The sequence below is a fragment of the Limanda limanda genome, chromosome 14 (assembly GCF_963576545.1).
Source record: "Limanda limanda chromosome 14, fLimLim1.1, whole genome shotgun sequence".
NCBI lineage: Eukaryota > Metazoa > Chordata > Actinopteri > Pleuronectiformes > Pleuronectidae > Limanda > Limanda limanda.
The window spans coordinates 21,310,990-21,334,669 of record NC_083649.1 but is presented as its reverse complement, the minus strand read 5'-3'; the positions used below and the strand labels follow the sequence as shown (position 1 = coordinate 21,334,669).

The window sequence follows — 23,680 nt, the reverse complement described above, 5'->3', positions numbered from 1 at the left end:
TATTTACCCTCACTGTTTGCATCCTGTCAATTTGAGAGCAGGATAACACAAGAAATACTAGACGGATTACTATGAAACCTTTTTTTGTTGTCATTTTCCTCACATTGAAAAATGTATTTACATCCAGGGCTTTTGAACTCATCTCAAAATGTTTGATTTCTGTACGTTTACCTTCTTTTTCTCTGAGTGATGCTCTTTAAGACAATTGCTTGCTATTACCTGCATTCCTAATAAATATACTTTGAATAGATGGCTTGTACCAGGTTACCCCAAAACAAGTTCTGAGAGGATTTGTTCAAAAGAGAGTAGGAAAGATACAAATATGACTTCCAAACCAGAGGCAAGATAAACATGTGGTTTATTCATTATGTCGACTGTGGCGAAAGTCAAGCAGGTTCCGAAGTAACAAAGTGCTCTCCTGTAAAACAAAAAGTCACGAACCAAGAGTTGGTGGTTCGATTCCCAGCTTTTCCAGTCGGAAGACTCAACTGCACTGAACCCCAAATTGTCCCTAATGGCTGAGGGTGTGTGAATGGTGTCTGATAGAGAAAAACGATGTGTGTATAAACACTTTATAAAGGTGTGAGAACAGATGTGTGTGAGTGGATAAGACTGGAAAAGCTCTAAATAAATACAGTTCACTTACCATTTATCATAAAACAAGATACAAATAAATAAATGCAATTCACCATATTTACATGGCGGCAGTTTTTTCCTTTCACATCACTCTCAGGGTGGGGAGCACATATGCTGTCATCAAATTCGAAAGACACTAAAATCTTTGCACAGCACTGCTAAAATATGTTTATTATCTCTTGGATCGTTAAGTCAATATGTATCATATTTAATGAGCTGATCATTAGTAGTAAACCATAAGAAATAACTACAGCTCAGAAATTAATGTAGTAGAATAACTATACTGATAGCACAATATTTGTGTGTCGCAGAGCAGATGTATGAAGTGCAGGGTGATTATAAAAGACTAGTTGAAGGAATCGGAGGAACTCAAGAATGAGTGAAGTTAAAAAAGCCTTTAAGATCTAATGGTTATTGAATCATATCAACAGTGAAAATATTACAATGACTTAGTCATTCAGGCCTTGATCAGGGCAAGATAGCAATTTACCAAGTTCTTGAACGTGAACTTATCAACCCCTTTTTACAGGAGGGTAACACTCTCATTCTAAGTGTTGTTTCCCCCCCCTGTAATGATAGAGATAGAGAGATAGATAGATAGATAGATTGATATACTGTTGAGAGAGAGAGTTCCATCTATAGATAGATGGAACTTTATTGATCCTTAAGGGGAATTTAGAATAAGTACAAACAGTCTAAAAAAATGCTATTAGAATATTCCATTGTAAATGATAGGCCCATACTGAAATTACCCTCTATTAGAGTGTAAATCTATCAATATTATATTTTGAAATTACTTCATCAGCATTGGTCTATTAATGATTAGCACCTTCAGGAAGTTGACATAACGCTCCGCTGTTATAACAGTAGTGCTCAGAGGTGTGCAGCTGCTGAGGTGGACAGATGTGTCTCAGCTGACAGATGTGAGCAGGGACACTGGAACATCATGGGAAATCCGGGGGGGGCGGGGGGAGCAGCAGGAGGAGGAGGGGTGGGGGGGAGTCATTTGAGGAGAAAGTTCACAGTCTGCAGGAGAAGAAGTCCACGCTGAGAGAACGACGCACCATGGCGGGTAAAGGGCAGAGCCAGCTCCAGCACTCATGGGAGTTGGACCAGGGGCCGGAGGGGGCCCCGGCTCAGGCGGCCGAAGCGGGGCCCTCCACCTGCTCCTCCACCTTCTCCTCCAACCGATCCTCCACCTTCTCCTCCACCTTCTCCTCCAATCGCTCCTCCAACCGCGTCCAGGTCATCCACAGCGGACACTTCATGGTGTCGACGCCGCACAGCGACTCCGAGCGGCGGCGGAGGGAGAGCGGCGAGTCGCTGCGGTACGACTTCGACACGGTGAACCGGACGTGGTGCCAGACGTACCGCTACGGGCCCCTGAGCTCCGGCAGCCTGAGCATCGACCCCACGCTGACCCGCCTGTTCGAGTGCATGTCCCTGGCATACAGGTGGGTCCCCTGCCCGTCGTCTCTAGAACCACGGGGAAACTGTGCATGAGCTCAGTTTTTTAGCTGCTTCTTCATCTGAAACTGCAGCCATTACTTTTAGTTTCTTTGGTGAATGTGTGCAGGTGTCCTCGTAAAGCCGCGGTCATGTGGGCCTTCGGTTGCGCGTCTGTTCCAGGTGTTACGATCCAGGTGCTGGCAAAAGGACGAAAAACAAGGTTTAATGTCACTTATTGTGGACGTTTGATAAAAAAGTAAAAACGATTTGACTTTCTACGAATTAACATGTATAATGAAATGGACTATTATATAGATAATTAACAAAAAATGTCAAATAGGCATTTTCACCTCACTCTTGTTTATGGTGATGTCAAGTTAGGAATTCCTTAATGAAAATTTATGGTATTTTCCCTCAAGTTTTCTTTAAATTTCTACAGTACAATTATTTGAAACTTGACATGCAGACAGGGGTTGAGGTTCTTAGTCACCTTTTAAGGACATTTTAAAAAGGATGTTTTTAATGATATTTAATTTTGAGCAATTTATGAATACCATAATGTAAATTGAGTTTATTTCCCTTAAATTTTCAAAAAATGTCTGCAGTGAAATCTTCTGAAACTTGGGATACAGTGGTGGTTATCCTGAACAAGAGAAAAGGGGACAATTATTACTCACCTCTTCAGATTTCTTAAAAATAATATAAAAAAATAGCAATTTATGAGTCCCTTAATGAAAACTGAGCTGACCCTCTTTTTAATATTTTCTAAAATTCTGCAGAATTTGACTTACCGACAGTAGTGGTCACCATGAACAAGAGTGAGATGACAGTTAGACTTTTTGTTTGTTTCCTGCGCTCCAAGCACCTTCATAGCAGCACCTTGTTAACAGGGACATTCATTTTCAAGCTGCGGAAGGAGTGACCATGTTTTCACAAAAGATTGACCACATGACCACTGTTATTTGTTTGAAGCAACTTATTTAGAAAAATAAGCCAGCAGGCCATTATTGACTAGAATATGATCTTTCCCTGTGTTGTGATCTAATCTCTGGATGTGTTTTCAAGAGCCACAGACAGAGAGAGCTCCACCTAAAACTATACCAGGATTTCTTTTTTCTGCACTTGCATTTTAAAACTGTGAAGTAAAATGTTAAGTTTCAGACCATTGAGCAGATGTGTTGGAAAAGAGATGTTTTTGCAGCCTCTTGTGCAACAGCTTGGAAAATCTGCAGTGAAAACTGGACTTTGATACTAGTTGGCAACACCGGGCAGACTACAGTGTCACTGAGGGAAAGCAGAGAAGATTCTATGATGTCTTACATTTATTTTAGTTAGCCTTTTGCCTTGACTTAACACTGTGCTTATTTCACATTATTACATATAAACCCTGTAAATGGAGAGATGAAAAATGCCAGGTTGTATTTTTCATTTAAAAATGGTGGTTGACATAATAGCCCAGATTTAAAGCTGTTGTTTTGAGACCGAATATCTGGAGCACACTTGCAAAGAAGGCTCCTGCTCTTTCTCTTTAAAAGCATCTTTCAGTTACAGTTACAAACGACGGACCCAGAGCAGATATATTTCTTACAAAACACTTTGTGTCAGTAGATTCATGACAGTTGCACAATAATGCCTGAAGAATGATGTTTTACAGTTAAATCAGACCACGTTCCCCTTAAGGACTGTAATGACCTATAATGTGGAACAGGTAAAGTGCAGTTATTTGTCTTCAACTGGACAGGTGTTAATAAGTTCTCATCCTGACAGCGATGTTTCTCCATTAAATGCATGTTGAAAATGACTCCCTCTGGCTTCCTAGCAACTTCCCAAGCACCTCACATTATGAGGCCTCCTCTGAGCACTCAGCGGGATGAGGGACACTGGAAAAAAGTGCAAGACGTCTGCAGTGCACTGGTGAACAAGCTGATTGGACACTATTAGTCAACATAGTCAAAGAGTATTTTGTCACTTGTCTGTGCCACAAATCATGAGGAGAAAATTATATTTTCCACAAACAATGTATTCTTCAAAGTCTTCTTTTCCATTGTTGCAGTGGCAAGATCGTCTCTCCAAAGTGGAAGTCTTTTAAGGGTCTGCGGCTGCTGTGGAGGGATAAAATTCGTATTAACAATGCCATCTGGAGAGGCTGGTACATTCAGTGTGAGCCCGCCACTCTGCACCTTGTTCATGATGGACAATGACGTTACACAAAAAGCAACAGAAATTTGAATAATTAATAAAAAAAACCACAAACTAAGGAATCACCTTTTTTCTTAGTAAATCTAAATTTCTGTTCAACAGCTACAATCCTGTTGATTTTGTTACAATGTATTTTTAGACTGGGAGAGGAAGAAGAGCTCAGTGTGTGGCTTCGTCACCCCTCTGGAGGGATCTGAGGGCGATGCCCATCGAAAGCCTCAAGTGAGTCCACTGTGTTTAAGGAATTCTTTAATCAGTCTTGTTTGGTGAAGTATAAGCTGGGTCCTTTTTGATAAAATTATGAATGCAAATTATTTCAAATGTATATTGCTGATGTTTATATTATAAGCGAATGACCGTGGACACGTGTGATTTTTGTATTTCTGCTTCACATCAACAGACGATTGTGTTGGAGGGCAGCTACTGGAAGAGAAGGATTGAGGTGGTGATCAGGGAGTATCATAAGTGGAGGATTTACTATAAGAAGAGGGTGAGAGAACTCTTTTTTTTTAACACACCTGTTTATTTTGAGCTGTATGCTCACAGCTCAGTGGATTGCATTGACATTTTAATATTTTGTATCTATATATATATAAAGGATGAAGTCCTCTGACTGTAGGGATGGATTTGTCCTGTAAAATATCAAAAGTTTCACTTACCCTTTCAAGTATTTCCAAATTAACTAGATGGATTAGCAAAACAACCGCAAAGACAATCTTGGTTCCCAGGTAATATACAATAATGATTGGTATTTGTGGTGTAATGTCTCACAACTCTTGTATGGTGGCCCTAAGAGCTCAATGCATTACAACGTAAGGACACACATGCAAAGAGACACTACACGTATAGAAAAAACCCTAACGCTGAATTAATTAAGAAACAGGCTAACCTAATGTCTTTTTTAGATCAACATGTATTGTCTTTACAGCTACCTAACATGAAGGTAGTCCGTTTCTCGATCAAGTGTATTTCATACGAATACTGGACTTGGCAGGCTTACATTATGAACAGTGCTAATGCTACGTTAACAGCATCTATCAGAAAAAATATATAAAAAGCGTTTATCAAATTTTTCACACAATTCACATTTTTGAGCACTGAGGTAAAGCCAACATCAGTTAGTTCTGGAGTCTCAAATAATGGCAACAAGTGGGTCCAGGTTATTTTCATCCCGTTTTAGCGTCCCCTGTAAACACTTGTTTTGCTGTGCGCTTTCTATTTGTAGCATGTGTTGTCAAATTTATGCGTTGTGTTTATTTACCTCTGTTTTCTGAAGCTGCATTGCGTTGAGCTCTCTGTGCCACGGTCACTTTGGATTGATTGCTGTGAAATGTCGCACCTATTAGGCGCAAACATGTTTCCAACAGAATGAACTCCAAATGACTTTGACATTTCCAACACCATCATTAAACGAATTAGAATTTTTTTGTACTGTAGTTTGTGACCAAATTCCGGCCATCATCAGTCCCAGTTGCACTGTGTTATTAGCATGTCTGCTACCACGGCTTTTGGCTTTGTGAGTTTTCTTATCAATTAAACAGTTTCTCTTGCTTTTTCTTTGCAGCTTGAGAAAAAGAAGGGTGATATTCTAACAATGCTGCAAGAGGTATGGCAACAAACCAGTCTGGCTGAAATTGGCTAATTGGCCCAGCCTCCTGTGTGAGTGTGTGTGTGTGTGTGTGTGTGTGTGTGTGTGTGTGTGTGTGTGTGTGTGTGTGTGTGTGTGTGTGTGTGTGTGTGTGTGTGTGTGTGTGTGTGTGTGTGTGTGTGTGTGTGTGTGTGTGTGTGTGTGTGTGTGTGTGTGTGTGCGTGTGCAAGCTGGTGACCTGCTGGCATTGTTCGATGTGTTTATGATCATTAAGGTTCTACAAACAGCTATTAGCCTCCCCTGATTAAGTAGAGAGGAAAATAAACAACTAAATAGAAACAAAAACATACAAAAAGACTTGGTCCAACATTTGTAGGCCACTGACGCATATTGATTTCCTGCAGCGACGATACCTCTCACAGACCCTTAGGCTTCATCTGTATTCAGGTGAAATAACTACAGAATTTAATGTCATCAAATCTGACCTAGTTCAGCGGTGGGCCCGTGTGTGACGTCACGGAGGCGAAAAACAAACAAAAGAGCAAAAGGCAAAATAGAGAAATGCAAAGAGAAGGGATGGACTGTGGGGAACACTTCATTCATGATGGTATACTCACAGAGCCTGAGACGGGCCCTCGGAAATCACAGCCCACATCCCACTATTACTACTCTTTCACCTTTCACCAATACTTTCTCTGTGCCACTGGATGCTCACATTTGAACTGAGGTCACAGTTAAGAGCACTGCAGTGGTGTGAGTGTCTGTGTGTCTGCAGATCAAATTGTTTATGCACTTTGCAGCGCATGAAAAGACACATGTCAGCACATATCTGACAGGTCAAAGATTCATGGAGCTGCTTTTATGCTCCGTGTTCCCGAAGTGTTATCTCACGTTTGACTGAAGAGATCATTTACAGTGGCTGTAAAAACAACACCTGCACTATCAGTATACTGTAATGCTTGTTTATGTCATATACTTTATAACAGTTTGTGGCTCTCAAAGCCTCATTTGAAATTGAATTGGATAAATAAAGTTAGTGTGTTGTTCTCATAAAATCTTTTACATTTTGATTTACGCAGGGCCAATAGCTTTATCATCTCAAACTGCGCGTTGCATTTCAAATGCCTTTGGTGATCACATCTTTTACAGACTATTATAGACTGCTACTTCACTGTCGGTCCTAATATCAAAACTCAGTCAATCATTTTAAGAGGGAAACAAAGTCCTCCCAGGCTCCTGAACCAGGTTATAAATAAAGGCCGTAGCAGGACCAGTGTGCTTAAACATGGGGAGTGGACTGTACAACCAATCAGAAGTTTGTACTTTGATAGTGATGGGGTATCACTATTGATTTGTAGCCAGGCTACGCCTCTATAGATACCGACGTAGGTTGGTCGGTCGACTGGTCAGTACACCACAGTGAACCAGACTGAACTAGAATGTCACTCAATAGTGCACATTCCTCCACCAGTCCCCTTAAATTACATCAAGCTGCACCGGATTTCTCATAAAGATCAGTCCCCTAAATGTGCCTTTATTTTCATTCTCTACATTGAGGGAGACACAGCTCAGAGTGGATTTGGCCTGTGGGGTTAAGGGTCAATTGGTTGGCCTTGTTTTTAAAGTTAACTTTTGGTCATTTTATCCCTGTTAGTCCTGTCCGTTTGTGTAGTTGTAATGGATTATGTATTTGGTAGGTGTCTCTCACGACCCACTTTACTTTTCTGACCTTTTGCTTTTACTTTTTTGATTCAGAAACATGCGCATCTTAAACGTAAGAACATCGCTTTAAAAAATGATTCCCTCAGAGCCTCAGTTACACTTTATAATGACTGTAATGTTCTGCGTGGTGCTGACAGGGCGCCGGGAGGAGATGGGATGGCTGCAGATCGGATTTCTATGTGATAGACCCAGTTCATTTTATTTGCATTATTCTGTGTGATAACAACGATATGGGTAATATTTAAAGGCCTCCCTCTCCTCCAGAATGATATGATACAAACTATTGATTCGTTTAAGAGGAATGATGAAGTGATTGTTTTGGGTGGCATCAACAGTAACTGGCTTGTTGACTCCCACTAATGTGTTGTTGCCATAAACCTTATATAGAGAATCAATGAAGCAGCCAGATCAGATCATCTGTCCTCATCTCTAGTCGACTGGAGACCTGAAGGGAGAATTCAGTCAGATTGTTGTACCTGATCACTCTGTTATGAAGGGAAAACTTAAAATTCCACTATTCCTCTGAAAAATATTAGACTGAGACAGTAGAATGTAAATTGTACAGAATGTCTCTCTTTCTAATTTAGTGAAGTAAATGATAAAAATGCCACTGTTATGCACTGTAAGAGTATAAGCGTCAATGGTTGACATTTACCCTGTTTCAGTTCACATCTTAGCCTCTTCAAACACACAGAACAAACATCTCTAGTCTAAAGATCCTTCTGATTGAGGAATGCATGTAAGACCAGAACAAAGAATGCAAAATCCAAATACTATAGAGTAATTTTTTTTGCAGGATTTTTATAACCCCAGACAGTTACGGAAACAACTGCAATGTATTCTCAATAATCCTAATCAAATAATATAAAACAGATACAAATTAACCACAAGATTATTTCTGATGCCTAACTTTGTTTCCCCCCCATTTCAATTCTGATTCCTCAAGCTCAACATCTTCTAATGGTTTATGTTTATTTGGACAAACAATGTCCCATAATATACACTATGTTAGTTAAAGGAAAGTAGTTGTGCTTGTCCTAATGGTTTGGAAGCAAAAGTTGCTGCTCATAATAATTGATCCCCTTGCAGATATATTAAATTTGTCGCTGTCTACTTGTTCATTTCCATATGGAAATTACAGTTACACCTCTTTTCCAAGATGGAGACCTATTCTGTGTAAACAATTTTTACTCGTTTATACAGCTGACCAAAGTTGTTTTATATATGAATCACTTTGAACCTGGAAGGCTATTTCACATGTTTTAGTTCATTCTCAGATATCTTTAATTGTCCTTCATTTTTCTTACATCTGAGGGGAAGTCTTTGGGAGAGGTTGAGTGATCCTTAGTATCTGTGTATTTGTGTTTTATGTAACACTGTTTGTGTATGTGTTTTATATTGTTGTGTTTGTGTTGAAAGCAACCTACTCTATCCACTTCCTCATATTTTCTGGATCTTGAAGCTGAAGACATTTGCTGTCTGGAGCAGATTACTGCATAACAGCTATCTAGAGCAGATGTTCTCAATTGTTCATGTATGTCCCTTGGAATAATTTGAAATAGCCTATTCTTTTTTTTGTTTTTAGTTAGTTATGTGAAAGGACAACACAACATAAATGTCTCAGAAAAAGATATTAATAACACATAAAATTATATTTTTGCCATGTCTGGAAACTTTTCTTGGACCCTTGGCAGTGGGCCATGGACCGAATTTGAGAATGCGGAACGGATTGACACTAAAGTGTGTTTTGGCATCAAAATCTCATATCTGCCTACATATTTTAATGTCAATATCATATTATCTCAGAATATTTGTTGATCTCATGTCACACATTTAATGCACTGTTCCACCCAGTTGTAGGAAAGCCCTCAAAAATTGTAAATAATCCCAATCGGAAGTGAGAAATTTGGAGTTGCTCATGTGCATGAGCATTATGGTTTTATCATTTTTCTTCACCAAGGCAACAGCAATTTGTTTTGTGAGGGGCTTCAAGTCTTCCCGGTCGCCGCACGTGAACGTGAAAGTGCCGCCAAAATTAGGTCAGGGACAAAAGCCTGCTGGTCTTATTGAAACGGTGAGACATCAAAATAATGAAATTGACAAAGGCAACATAATGAGAATCTGTGAGGTGCTAGTGTTTTTGAACAATATGTCAAAAGTGCTTTTTCATCATGCGCTGTATTTACATGCAGAGACACACACAAACATGCATATATGCACACGGCAATCTTACCTCATTTCGGCTGGTTTTCACTTATATTCTCCCGCAAAGAAAACAAATCGAGGGATGAATAAATACTTCTTTTTTTTTTGACGTAATCAAAACTGTTTCCGGCTCAGAGTGGGCTTCCCTATAAATGTAGCCTCAAATTTCCAAAACAGAGGGAAAAGCCTGATTCAAGAGCTTCTTTCTCTGTGAGTTTCGTTAACTGGGTTTAAAGAGGAGAACCGGCTCTTGGACTTAATCGCTGGTTGGCTGGATGGATCATGGATATACAGATCCAATATGTGTAATTTAGTAAGTGGATTCAACTGGAATGCTTGTTGCTTTGATATTTGTATTTTGGTAACTGGATCCATTCAGTGTGTATTATTACATTTTAGTTTTTACTTTTAGTGCTGGATGTATTAAGTTGGAGCTAAAGGCCATCAATGCACTAATCTGCATTCAGGCCATTGCAGCCCCATGTGCAGGGCGCCCTCCAATGGATGGATCAGGCATTGACTGATGGAAGTGTTGTTCTCCTTGGGCTGATGTGCTGCAGGGTCAGATGTGCCAGTCCAAGCTGGAGAAATGGAACAGTCAGATGCACCAGGAGCCTGAGGCAGCTCCAGTGGAGGCCCACATGTTTGACCTCGACTGCCTTCTGTCCGACATCGCCGACACCCTGTTCACCATGACGCAAAAGCCGGGCTCCTGGACCAGCGACCAGCAGGACAGTAAGTAGGCACACACTGTGACTCTGCCCCCAGTCTCACATATAGTGTCACGGATAGATCAGCTCCACATATACTGTATGTATGTGATATATAATGTAATATGATGAGATGAGACATTTTTGGTCGTACTTAATGTTTTAAAGCTCCTAAAAAGTATTCCTTTCAAAGGACTTGCATTTAGTCAAACATATACTGCAGACATCAATTCTGGATTTAGTATTTTTGAATACAGTTCTGTGATTGATTCTCATGCTGGCAGCGGAGTTTTCCCCAATCAAATCTGATCAAATCACTATCATAGCGCCCTGAAACATCTTAGTGATAAATGTGATTGCTGCGTATTTAAAGGAGTTAAAGGAGTTTTCTATATATTTATTTATTTATTTATATATATATATGTTTTCTTTTCACACGCATACACATAACTGTTCATTCAATGTAAGATCAAAGCCAGGACAGTGTAGTGGAGTCTAGCATTAGGACACAGGGGAATCGCTTTGGGGTGTCCAATAGTAAACAATGTAATTTTATCATCATCAATTTCAACTAAACCACATAATAATACCTTACCGCTTGAAGTCACTGTGCCCAGCTGAGCAAATATTCACCAAATTACAAATAAGCAACACAGCAACCTTTTATTTTTGCTCTTTTTTAATGAATTGAATAAATTAGATTATCTGGCCTTAGTTTGAGCAGACCTTCATTCACTTCAGTTATCCCAACATGAAGTACAGTGAAGGGAACACCATGACTGAGGTGCTGATGTGTAAATGTATCTGTGTATCCTATTCACTTATCTTCATGTCAGGGAGACTGTTCACCAGCTGATGACCAGTGGATGGTGGTGATACAGCAGGGAAATAACCCTGAACACTGATGTTAAACAGAAAAGTCATCCCATTGAAGTGGCCCAGTCAGGGCCCAGACCATAACCCAATAGAGATGCTACGGCAGTACCTCAAGAGTTTACCCTGAACAGCTGAAGCTGAGCTGAAGCATGTCTCTGGGAGTAAATTGACATTGTTCAGGTCTGATCGGCAGCTACAGAAAACATTCCACCAGTTAATAAATCATAGAGTTCACCTAATATTTCACCAGCCCAGTGAAAGTTGAATGCAGGCTACGTCACAACGACCAGTTAATGTAGGAAAACAGGTTATTCTAAATCAATCAATCAATCAAATTTCTAGCCTTATAGGCTATATTCACAAATCACAATTTGCCTCATAGGGTTTAACAAGGTGCGACATCCTCTGCCCTTAACCCCCGACTAGAGTGAGGGAGGCTTCACAGACTTTTTCTTGTCACTGTGGATTCAAAGGAAGATTTTGGAGATCGATCATGATCTTTTCATCGTCCTCTCTGGAAGAAAGCAAATTAGTGACACATCGACAGATGCACTCAAACACATTTTTTTCTATCTCGTTGTCCTTCCTCTTCAGACTACACCAGCAATGCTGATATCATCCAGCCAGGGCTGAGTCCACTGCAGCATGACCTGGATGAATTCATGGATATGTCAGGTAGTCTGTGTCTGTCTGACTGTCTCTCTGACTGTCTGTCTGTGTGTCTTCCAGTGGTATCTCATCCATCGTGTTTGAGTTGCTCATCTTTGTCCTGCGTAGTTAAGCATTTAATCATAGTTTGATATACGTGAGAATTTCTTATTTTTTAATAGATAATAGAAAATGAGGCACATTGCAGCAAAAATGATGATGCTGACCTCTGTTTTAAGAGCTTGTCTTTAATTGTGTGAAAGTTATTAAAGTATAAAAAGAAGAACAGCTCAGCAGGCGGTCAGTGGACTTTTACAGTGTATTTTCTGCATGTCTGTCATCCTTTCGTATAAGAGAGAATCACTATCACCCAAAATGAGTAATTGCAGGGTTATGTAAAGGTCTTGGTAAAGTAAACACTTAATAAAATCAGCAACCGCCAGAGTTAAGTTTTATTTTAGTGCCAGATAATTGATTCTCTACTGGCTGACTCCTGAATCCTTTTAAGTTAATACTTGTTTATATGTCCTCCAGAGGGTGAGAGGCAGGAAATGTTTTTTACGTAGCCTCGGGCTGCTCACCTCTGGAGACCTAACAGCGTGCCTGCAGCAAGACAAAGTCGGCAGGGGAGCTTCATACAGGATGGAGGAGGCAGGCTGGGGTTTAGGTCCTTGCTCAGAGGCATGTTTGCTGTGGTTGTTGTGTTACTGTCAGTGAAACAATCCAACAGCCCTCTGGCTACTCGTCAATCTTTGTAAGACACCGATAGTTCCAGCCACCCACTGTTGTAATACAGTGTGTGTTAGTAATTTCCCCAAATTTTGGAAATCCAAAGTGAACATTTTTATCTGTATCCGCCCCCGAGCCAGATCCTCACCGACATTCAAGGAGTCCTCCCTTGGGTCATGCCCCTCCAAAAAACTACATGGAAAGTGGTTGAGTAGTTTTTGTGTAATTCTGCAGACAAATTAACAAACAGACAAACAAATAGAAAACATTACCTTTAACATTTAATGATTGATGGAATCATTTATTGTGTTGCCTCGAAGTGTTGGCTCAAAGTTTTCAGAATATGTTATTGACATTGTGTGTGTTTTCCTCAGATATCTTTTTGAACTGCACCGACCAGGCCATGGAGCACACTAGTTTTGCTGACTGCGGTTATTTCCAGAGCTCATCCAGCACAGCGTTCGCTCCGGTTCCCCCCCCTGTAGTCACAGATCCTCAGCTGCTTTTGGACAGCCAGCTCGCCCAGGTACGGTTGCTGTTAACAACTTCACCTGCTCTTGAGACATCTTGCTGTGCAAATATTTCACACACAGTAAAGACTGAATCTTGTCTCTTCCAGCCCAATCTGTCTTCTGACAATTTGCCTCAGCTGTCCTCATCCAATACGCAGCCAGAACAGACAAGGCCAGGCCAGGACTTCAGTGAATACCACGCGTCCAGCATGGGATCACAAGCCATGTCATATGGACACCAGCTGTACCCCAATGCACCTGCTGCTCTCGCCTTCAACACCTGCATCCAGCAGCCGGCCACTGCAAGTATTCCTTTTTTGCACCAACCATCCCACAAGTTTGGCAACTACCCGACGACCAGTGTGACCTCCAGTGTCATCACCCACACCGCCTCTACCATGGGGGCCCAGGGCTCTGTGCAGCAGGGTCACGGCTTCACATACGCACAGACTCCCTGCCACTCTCTCGGTTACCCTGCCAACATGTCTGACCCGCTCCAGGCGATGCTGCCCTCTGTCACCCCAGCCCACTACTTCTCAGTCCCGAAGCAGGTAGCCGTCACTGGGGTCAGGGGGAAGCACAAGAAAAAGACGGGGGGAGCGAGGACAGTTGGTCCCTCTGTCGCTCCGTCTGGGTCCCACTTCATTGCTCCCAAACCCCCTAGCTGCCTGGCTCAACTGCTCTCCGGCACCCGGGAACGTGAGTCAACGCTCTCCACCATTCTGTCATTAACATCAGTTATTAGTTAGAAACAATGGTGGAAAAAACTATTTTGTGAGTATTGGTATTGGGTTTTCAGGGCAACCATTGCTGGTGACAGCCAAAGGTCAGAGGTCATCATCACCCAGCTCAAAGGTAAGACTGTCACATTGTGTTGATACAGTAAGTAGCTGGGAACAGTACGTCCGCGTCAAATAATTGAACAACCCGAGGGATTAGTTGGACATATTGGTAAATGCTGTATAATAATAATAGAATAAATAAAAAAGAAGAAAAAGAAGAAGATGAAGAACAAGAAGAACAAAATGAAGAACAAGAAGAAGAAGAAAAGGAAGAAGAATATAAATTACAATACCACTCTCATATCTAAATAATAAGTTTGAAGCTACACTGCAGTATTTTATAATTACTCTGTATTATTAATGTTTGGCTTAGGATCTGTGGGTCATCTTAAACAATTTGACTTAATTTTAACTTCAGCTTTTTCACTTTCTGACTTTTCAGAAGTTTAAGAGAATTCCTCAAAAACATTGATGTTGACATCATAATGAAGTTTAAGGAAACAGACAATGACACATTTTATCTGTCTGGGTTCTTAGACACCACAGCTGTAAAATAAAGTTTAATTGAGTTTTTTTTTATCAGAGGTATAAAACGGATTTAGAACTTTCTGGAGGCCTACATGTTAGGTTTGAATAAAATGAGGAAAAAAATAATATAGAGTTAATTATTTAGAAATTGTCAATATTTTACCCATAAAGCAGCGAGGACCTCATGGAAAGGATATCTAAACAAAAAAGGGGTTTGTTAGGATACGCTATGCTCTGATTTGGCTAAAATTTAAATCTTACATAAAAAAAAACAGACACGGAATTCACAGACAGATCAATGATACCTAATACAAGGAATAGCTAAATCTGTGTTTTAAAAGTTGGTCGCACTACGGCTGCAAAACTTATATTAGAAAACTTGAAAAATCCTAGAAATCAATGGCAAAAGAACGGAGTAATACAATGATTACGATTTCGTCATATAAACACATGTTGGGTAGAATCAGTAATGGGGTGCAAAAGAGACATGGGAACACTTCTGGCTTTATGTCAAGCTTATTTTATGTTATAGGCGGGTCTTCTTCTATTGTGTAAATGATCTGTAGTATATCTACAATGTGGGGACTGACAAAACTGCAATATTTATTTATAATAAAAAAAAGCATATAGATTAAATAAAATAAAACATTCATGAGAAAAGACAGTGTCCAACATAAATGGAGACGTGTATCAATGTAAAATTGAACCGTTTCTGAAGAGTTCTATTAAACATTACCATGAAACTTAATGATTTTCCAAGTTAGAGAAACTTAAAATGTATAAACTAAAAGCCTAAATGCTTGATTGTATTCCTCTAAGTGGTGTTTGTGTAGGAAATCATTCTAAGTAGAGGTTTTGTGTTGTTCAGCAGTCGAGCAGCAGCGCACACGGTGGAGCTGCTTCGCAGCTGCCGCATGGAGCCGGCTGGCCTGCGGGGATGTACGTGTTGACGCCTATGCACGGCCAGAGCGCCACCATGGGTCACAGCAGTCCTCAACCCAGCACCTCCAGGGGCCTGGGGGTGTCTACCCTGCTCGCCCACGCCTCCGCCAGCCTGGGTCACAGCAGTCCTCAACCCAGCCCCTCCAAGGGCCTGGGAGTGTCTACCCTGCTCGCCCACGGCTCTGCACATACCGGCCCCACTATCCTCATTCCCAAGAATGAGAAACTGTCTCCTGTCCAGATCTACAGCACAGACAGGAGCAGCCTATCTGGTGAGGCCCTCAGAGCTCTGAAACATTTTATTTTCTAAATGCACTCAGGATTCACATCTTGTCAAGAAATAAAAATTCAGCTCGTCAAAGATAAATAGATGATAAAAATTGTTCTGACTAGTGGTTTATAAAAAATAAACTGCTTTTTTTGTTTTGGATAATTACCACTATACCATAGACTGTATATAAAGATGGATGACATGACTGTCCCACAGCTCAATTACCCCCTGGTGGCTGGCTGCAGTATGAGTCATAGACCCTGCCTCCTCCATGTTAGTGTATGGGACATAACCAAACTAAAAAATCAAATCAAAGACGGTATCTGTCATTTAACATATGTCCATTATGTTTGGTTTTAATAGTTATCTGATGCTATAGATACAGGGTGAAACGTCGAGATTGAGGGCTGAGACTGACTCACGGTTAGTGGATTGCATGTATCAGCAGGACCTTGATACTGTGGCTCCATCCTGTGATCACTACCGTATAGACTCTGAAGGCGGGATATCCAAGATAATTCATCTTAATTTCAGGATAGTGGACGGAAAGTGGAGACGCGTCGTCCATCTTTATATACAGATAATGGTTACAATGTTAACATTTTAAACACATTTATGTATGTTCCTCTATGTTCTCATCAATTATGAGTGGATAACTAGCAAAAAAGTAATGTTGAATAAAGATTACTGTAGAAGTCAGAGCATCCACAATCATAGTATAAACTGAAAGGATGATGATATGTAATATAAATCAGATTATTATCCTTTTGAGATTTTAAGGTGCATAGCAGTACCACGCAGAGATTTTTGTATACGATGTAGTTGTAGAAGTCAAAATATTTTAATTAAATGTTTGTTTTAGTTAATTTTTCAGAACATCCTGGGAGAACATCAACACCAAACCATTTAGAGATAGTCTCCAACCCAGAGTCCCCGCAGTCAGTCCATGTAAAGAGAGAGTCAAGTAAGGTAATACATACTGTCTCATTCAGTCTGCTGAAGGCATTGAACTGATTTCCCTGTTGAATGTTAAACATGTGAGAAGCGAAGAGTAAATAGAAACTCAGTGCACATTTCTAAGATTTTGTTGTCTGCAGCATACCGAGACCAGGAGGGTAACTCACATCTCAGCAGAGCAGAAGAGGCGTTTCAACATCAAAACGGGATTTGACACTTTACATAACCTTGTGACAACACTCAGCTCTCAGCCAAGCATAAAGGTACTGGAAAAAGATTTGCCGCTGCTTAGATAACGTGTGGATGTGCTGATAGGTGGAGGTCAGATGGCATGAAGCGGATACTGAGTTTCACAGGAAAACTTGAATAAATGCAGATGACCACAAACATTATTATTAAGAATGTAACCACAGGACTATTTAATATTTGTGACTAACTGTGGTGCTCCTCTGTATGCCGTCACAGATCAGTAATGCCACCACACTGCAGAAGACGGGCGAGTACATCACTAAGATGCAGCAGGAGAGAACTCAGCTGCAGGAGCAGGCTCAGAAACTCCGAGAGGAAATCCAGCTCCTCAACTCTGACATCAAGTGAGACCTTTAGCTTGGCCTGACTTCTACTTTCTCTCTCACTGTGTGTGTGTGTGTGTGTGTGTGTGTGTGTGTGTGTGTGTGTGTGTGTGTGTGTGTGTGTGTGTGTGCGTGCGTGCGTGTCTGCGTGCGTGCGTGCATCAATATGACTGAGTGTACGTACGTATTTCCATGAGGATTGTTGGATAATCTGCAGTTATGATGAACACTATACAATCTCTAAAAATAAATATTTTGATGAAGTTGTGTTTAATAGAACAGGTTTTAGGGCCAAATAAGTAAAAATAATTTGGATGTTTCGAGAATAATCAGTAATATCAGGAGAATAAAGTAATAATATTATGAAAATAAAGTCTTAATCGAGAAGGAAGTTGTCTAAGAATAAAGTAAAAAACATTTTTGGAAGCAAGCTACAGGGAGTACTCGCACAAAACTCATTGTGAACATTACCAAACATCTCCTCTTCCACAAAAGAGGCATTTCCTCCTGGTTCCTTTTGCAGAATAGACTCAGTTTCTTACACATTATTTTCAAAGACCTGATGCTTATGATAATGTGACGCTGATTTGACATAAACTATTTCGTTATATGTGAAACCTACACCATACAACTCAACAGGATGCTCCACATTCCTCTGTTTAAAATGGTAAATGGTAAATGGATTTGTATTTATATAGCGCTTTTCTAGTCTGATGAAGACCACTCAAAGCGCTTTACAGTACAGTTTCACATTCACCCATTCACACACACATTCATACAGTGCATCTACTTGCAGCACTTTGTTATTCTATGGGGGGGCTATTGAGGGTTCCGCATCTTGCCCAAGGACACTTCGGCATGCAGATGGTTCAGACTGGGGATCGAACCGCCGACCTTCAGGTTGGAGGACGACCACTCTACCCCTCAGCCACAGCCGCCCTCTTATGATATTCTCTATCTAATGTGACACATAGTTTGAAGTAACGACTTTATTCTTGCAAAATTACAGTTTTTAATTAAAAAAACTCTGATAAATGTTTCTCCACAAGTGGCCCTATTACTCTGTCGTATATAGAATCATTGATTTATATTCCTGTGTTATAAATTGATGATCAGCGGATGCAATTTAAACGCCTGAAGAAAGTGATAGTGAAATTCAGGAGTCCTTTATTTTATCAATCATAGTATGCACAAAGTCTTATAGTTGGGACTTGGGAGTAACCTTATCTTTTTAATGGCAGTTTGTAAAGACAGAACTCAGTTAAGTATTGAGGTGTTACAGACAAGATGTTTAAATGCATGCTGAACAGTGTCTGTCTGTTGTGGTGGGGGGGCTGTTGACTCATTGTGTGCCCTCCGTACAGTGCGTGTCAGATGCAGCTACCGGCCACCGGCGTGCCCATCACGCGGCAGCGCTTTGACCACATGAGGCAGAAGTTCAGAGAGTACGTCCGGATGCAGACTCTGCAAAACTGGAAGTTCTGGATCGTATCCCTGTGAATGTAAATCTGCAAGTTAATTAAAACAGACACGACTTTAAAAACTCACCTAATCTGCATAAAACTAATTTCGCATTATAATTAAGCGCTGTGTACTAAATGTACCCTTCTGTTCCTGCGTGAGCGTCTCATGGTTCAGTACTGTAGTTGGCTGCAGCATCATTTGGCTTCTGCAGACTTTTGGATGAATTTCAAATTACGTCTTGTTCCCTAAAACCTTTATCCCAGAATCCAAATGAGCTTATTACAGTTAGTATTGTGCCAATATGGACAGATAGTGAGAAAGATAGTGTTTATAAATTAAAGTCTGGCCATGGAAATATCCTCTGAAATTAAGCCTTTGGTCCAGGACATACTGAGTGGTAAATATCTAAGCTTATTTTTTATTATTTCAGTGAAGTTTTAATTCAGACAAAGCACATGATTATTCCAGGCCTTGTCAGGGAGATAAATCAAAAGTGTGTGTGTTGCATAAAAAAAATATTATGTAAATGTAATACATAACTCTTCCCTTAATGATCACCTAATCCATTACCGCTGCTCTTATCTTGAAGGCAAGATTAGAAGACTAGATAATGATTTTATCATGTTTGTGTGTTGCACAAAAAAACACCTCGAGGGGGTTTCCTCTCCATGAATATTGAGATATTTCCTGATGGTTCCTTTAGAGATTGTTCTTTTATCTTGATTTGCTTTCAAAGTGTCCTTATCTAAATACAAAGGTTTTCCAAGAGGATGCTTTCTATCAGATTCAAGATAAGCAACATTTACCAGTTTCTTATTTTAGATCACATGAAAAGACCAAAACCAAAACCATATTTATATCAATACAAAACTATAATATCAATCAGAATAGCTATACCCCTGCCAAGGCCGAACAGTTTCCTTCAAATCCTCAATTTGGCTTTGTTTTTTTGGAGGAAATAAGCTTTATATTTAGATTGAAAGACTATTAAACACTTTTCTTGAATTCACATTTTCGATGAGCCTTTTCTCAACTCAGCATCAGTTCGGATTCATCATCGAGCCGCTGTTCGAGTCCTATAATTCAATGGTGTCCACTGCCAGCGTGGGGGACCACTGTAGAACCACTTTGTCCTGGCTGGACCAGCACTGCTCCCTGCCTGCCCTCAGACCCAGTAAGTCCAGTGCTGATGTAAAACCAATACTGCTATCGCTCCATGTGTTGTCCTTTCTCATTATCTGAAAGTTGTCTTTGTCATGTCTAATTAGTGGTTCTGAATTCACTCCGCCACCTGAGCACCAGCACTGCCATCCTGACAGAGCCCAGGCTCCTTCCAGAGCAGGCCAGCCTCGCTGTCACCCGCGGTGACCCCCCTGCTCCCCCGGATGACTCCTTACAGCCACCCACTTGGGACGATGTACCCCTTGACCCTTAAAAAAACACATTGCACAGGAGAGCGGGAGCCAGAGCAGGGCCTGGAATGTTCAAAAAAATCGACCCCACTTTTCAGCCCTGAGACTGTTTGTAATCATATTCCAATAAAACCCACCAGCTGCAAAAAGAATGTATATGTGGTAAAGGCTTAAAAACTTGTTATATGTTTAAAACTATTTCTGAGATTCAATGTAGTTATGATTGGCAAAGCAGAAGTTCATAAGATGTTCAGATGTTCAGTGGAAAGAGACGTCAGTTACTGTGACTGTTGAATGACTTACATTTTTGCTAAATAAAGTTTGTTTACATCAGTTGACGGCTGCATTTATTATCTATTATTGTTTAATCTGGATTATCTTTGCCATGTGTTACTGCCTTCAGCTTCTGACCTTTCCTCTATGTAATGTGTCTGACTACAACTCCTAATAATTTAAGTTGAATTTGGAACCATACACCAGGGCAAGCATCGAGAAAATCAATGGAGCTATTTTAGAATATTGGGTTCAGTAGCTTTTAGAGTGGTTAGCACTGTCACCTCACAGTTAGTAGGTTATTGTTTTGAATCCCGGTTTTTCCCGGGTCTTTCTGTGTGGATTTGCTCCAGGTACTCCAGCTTCCTTCCACAGTCTAAATATATTTTGATTGGGGTATAGGTAAATTGCAGACCCTAAATTGACCATAAGCACAAGTGTGAATGGTGGTTTCTCTTTTTATATGTCGGCTATGATGACCTGGCAACCTGTCCAGCGTGTACCCGCCTCTTGCTGAAATTGGACTGGGATTTGGTGCCGCTCCCCATAGCATAAATAATTGATGGATGGCTCTTAAAGTGGAGTCTGCAGACCATCAGGACTCATTACATCTGACTCATGGTTCAGAGAGAGTCAAACAAAAACTTAGCAAAATTATACCCCATAAACTTTTTATGTTATACTGAAAGGTGCTCTTAACTACGACCCTGACTTGTGTGAAATTCAGTATCCCAGAGTTGAGCCTATATCCTTTCTTTCTGGCGCTGGTAAACATGGGCTGTGTCCGAAATCACCCACTCATTCATTAACCCATACTCACTATCTAGTGGACTATATTGTGAGAGTTAAGTGAGTTTGGACACGAGGTTTGGACACAGTCAATATCCAAAAGTGATTAGACTCACATGGAATATGTCATAAGTTGGTAGAATTTACAGAGGATGGTTTTTTAGATTTGCTTCACAGCAGGGTGAGGCTCAGGAGATACAGCGGGTCTTCCACTAACCAGAAGGTCCGAAGTTTGATTCCAGTCTGCCCGATTCTCCATGGCACAGTGTCGTTGGGCCTGATACTGAACACCAAATTTTCCCTGACGGAGGCACCGTCCATTTAACATTTAATTGTGTGGAAATCTAATAACGTTAACAAATCTTCACTTCATTTAAGGTCCCAAACCATGTTAGAGTGACCAAACCAGGACCCTGAAACTGAAGCAAATGAATGGAATTGATCTTTAAGATTACATCGTAACAATCTGCACGTTTTTCCTGCCACAACATGTCAAAATGGCCACCTTGAAAACATGAATTTTTGCCCCACAGTGTCAAACAAGCAGAACCTCATGTCTATTTTTAGGAAATCTTCTCTCTGAAACAACATGGAAGAAGAGGCGTGTTAGGTTATGCTCTCCCAGGGCCTTTGACCATCTCTCCCTCTTTCACCTCAATGTATACAAAGCTCTCATGAGGAAAACAGCCTTGTGAGTCATTGCCTGAGGGGAAGAGTGGAGACTGTATCAATCAATCAATTTATCAAATTGTATATGTGTAGCCCATATTCACATATTACAATTGTCCTTAATCAAGACAACAAAAACTACCCCAAAAAAACTATTAACAGGGGAAACAGACTGTATCCTTCTCTTGTGGTGCTGTAGACATGATCCAGTGTGTTCGACGTCTCAGTGGACACATGTCACATGTTGGTGGAATTTAGGGAGTTTTCAGATTTGCTAAACAGCTGATGTTTTGACTTGTGATGAAAATATAACAAAGATGAAAAAATCATTGTTATCATCGTTCCCTCACTAATGAGTGTGTCAACAATAATAATCATCGACACTGACTGGTTGAGGCCTGTGCTCTTCCTTCTGTGACATGTCAACATGGCTGCACTGAAAGCAGCCTGTTTGAGACATGAATGTCTAAAAAAGAACAGCGGGAAAATAGGCAGAGAGGCCCATGCTGATGCATCGGACACCTTCACACATTGACAATGTGAAAGAAGGGGCACGCTAGGTGGCGCTCTCCCAGTGCTCTTTGGCTCCACGGCTCTCCCCGCTGTGCTGCAAACGCTCCTCCGGCCCGGCAGAGGGCGCTGTGTCGCAGGCGGGGCGGGACAAACCGCAGTGTGCGCTGTGTGTTTTGTTCCAGAGCTGCTCAGTGCGCTGTCCACTTCAGCACCACCAGCCGAGCGGAGGCAGCGGGGCTAGCTAACCCTGAAGAGGGGCGACTGGAAGCCACGGCGCCGCATCAGCACCACCGCCGAGCCCGCTCCCGACCACCGAGCATCACCGAGACGAGAGCCAGCCGGTACCCGCCCGAGGAGCCGCACGTCGGCGAGGCAGAGCACCGCGCAGGAGGTAAGAGTTTCCGAAGAAGCTCCAATAGGATCAAGTTGTAGGAGGCAGGGATGATAACGGGCATCGCCGGGGAGGGACGAGCTTCCCCTTCCCTTCCTGGTTCATCCCTCCGGTGCTGAGTCGTTGTTTACGGGCGCAAACCTCCTACATTTATTTATGTTTGCTTGAGGGACACATGGACACTTCAGTGTATTATCTGTGCTCAATAGTCAGCCTCTCCTCGCGTTGCAGATGGTGGTGTTTTATAACTCATCGGTTTCGCTTCACCGTGGCCAGCTGCCGTCCCTGTATCCCCCCCCCTCCTCCCCCGAGCTATTGCCCTGGGATGTTTAACCTACATCTCCATTACTCCTGGAGAATTGTGTGTATTTTTTTGCGAACTGGAGGCTGCATCGCGTGTTTGAGTCGCCCTCATTGTGTTTACATCCCGAGGTCTGTTGCAGAATAAATCCGCGGTTAGAGGACGACGAACAGGGTGGTAAATATCATAATACACATATCATCGTCTAAAATGTGGTTGTGACTTATATTAAATGATATGAAACTGGACTTGTGAAAAGACGCATACATTTGAATGGAGTTTGGTAAGGAGCTGAGTTTTCTCCTTCATGTGAACACTTTACAGTCTGAGTGGTTGTCAGGATATTTTAAGAGGTATAAGGCCATGCTAAGTGAACAGGCTGCTTTATTTTTGTTCATTTTTGTCCTTTGAATCACAGACATTGGGGGAAGTTGATCGCTTGTGTACATCTGAGGCAGCTGATGGGTTTCATAAAAGCATCAACATCATTAACATTGTTTGAATCCTCCTCTCATCTAGTGCTGGTGGGCTAAAGCATCAGA

The 23,680-nt window shown here is 41.2% G+C and overlaps 1 protein-coding gene across 3 annotated transcripts; it reads left to right on the top strand.

Moving 5' to 3' along the window:
• The first annotated feature begins 1,647 nt into the window (after nucleotides 1-1,647).
• LOC133019096 (carbohydrate-responsive element-binding protein) lies at nucleotides 1,648-20,535 on the top strand. 3 transcript variants are annotated; one of them, XM_061085456.1, is made up of 17 exons: nucleotides 1,648-2,090; nucleotides 4,139-4,245; nucleotides 4,424-4,506; nucleotides 4,685-4,774; nucleotides 5,849-5,890; nucleotides 10,360-10,534; nucleotides 11,980-12,060; nucleotides 13,137-13,288; nucleotides 13,382-13,973; nucleotides 14,074-14,129; nucleotides 15,456-15,798; nucleotides 16,660-16,766; nucleotides 16,895-17,017; nucleotides 17,220-17,347; nucleotides 18,691-18,814; nucleotides 19,835-19,964; nucleotides 20,059-20,535. In XM_061085456.1, exons 1-17 carry the CDS (start codon nucleotides 1,702-1,704, stop codon nucleotides 20,223-20,225), a joined length of 2,889 nt encoding a protein of 962 aa, XP_060941439.1. In that variant the 5' UTR covers nucleotides 1,648-1,701; the 3' UTR covers nucleotides 20,226-20,535. The 3 variants fall into 3 exon arrangements, with proteins under 3 accessions (XP_060941439.1, XP_060941438.1, XP_060941440.1); XM_061085455.1 differs by having other exon boundaries at nucleotides 15,453-15,798; XM_061085457.1 differs by lacking the exon at nucleotides 5,849-5,890 and having other exon boundaries at nucleotides 15,453-15,798.
• Nucleotides 20,536-23,680: the final 3,145 nt, after the last annotated feature.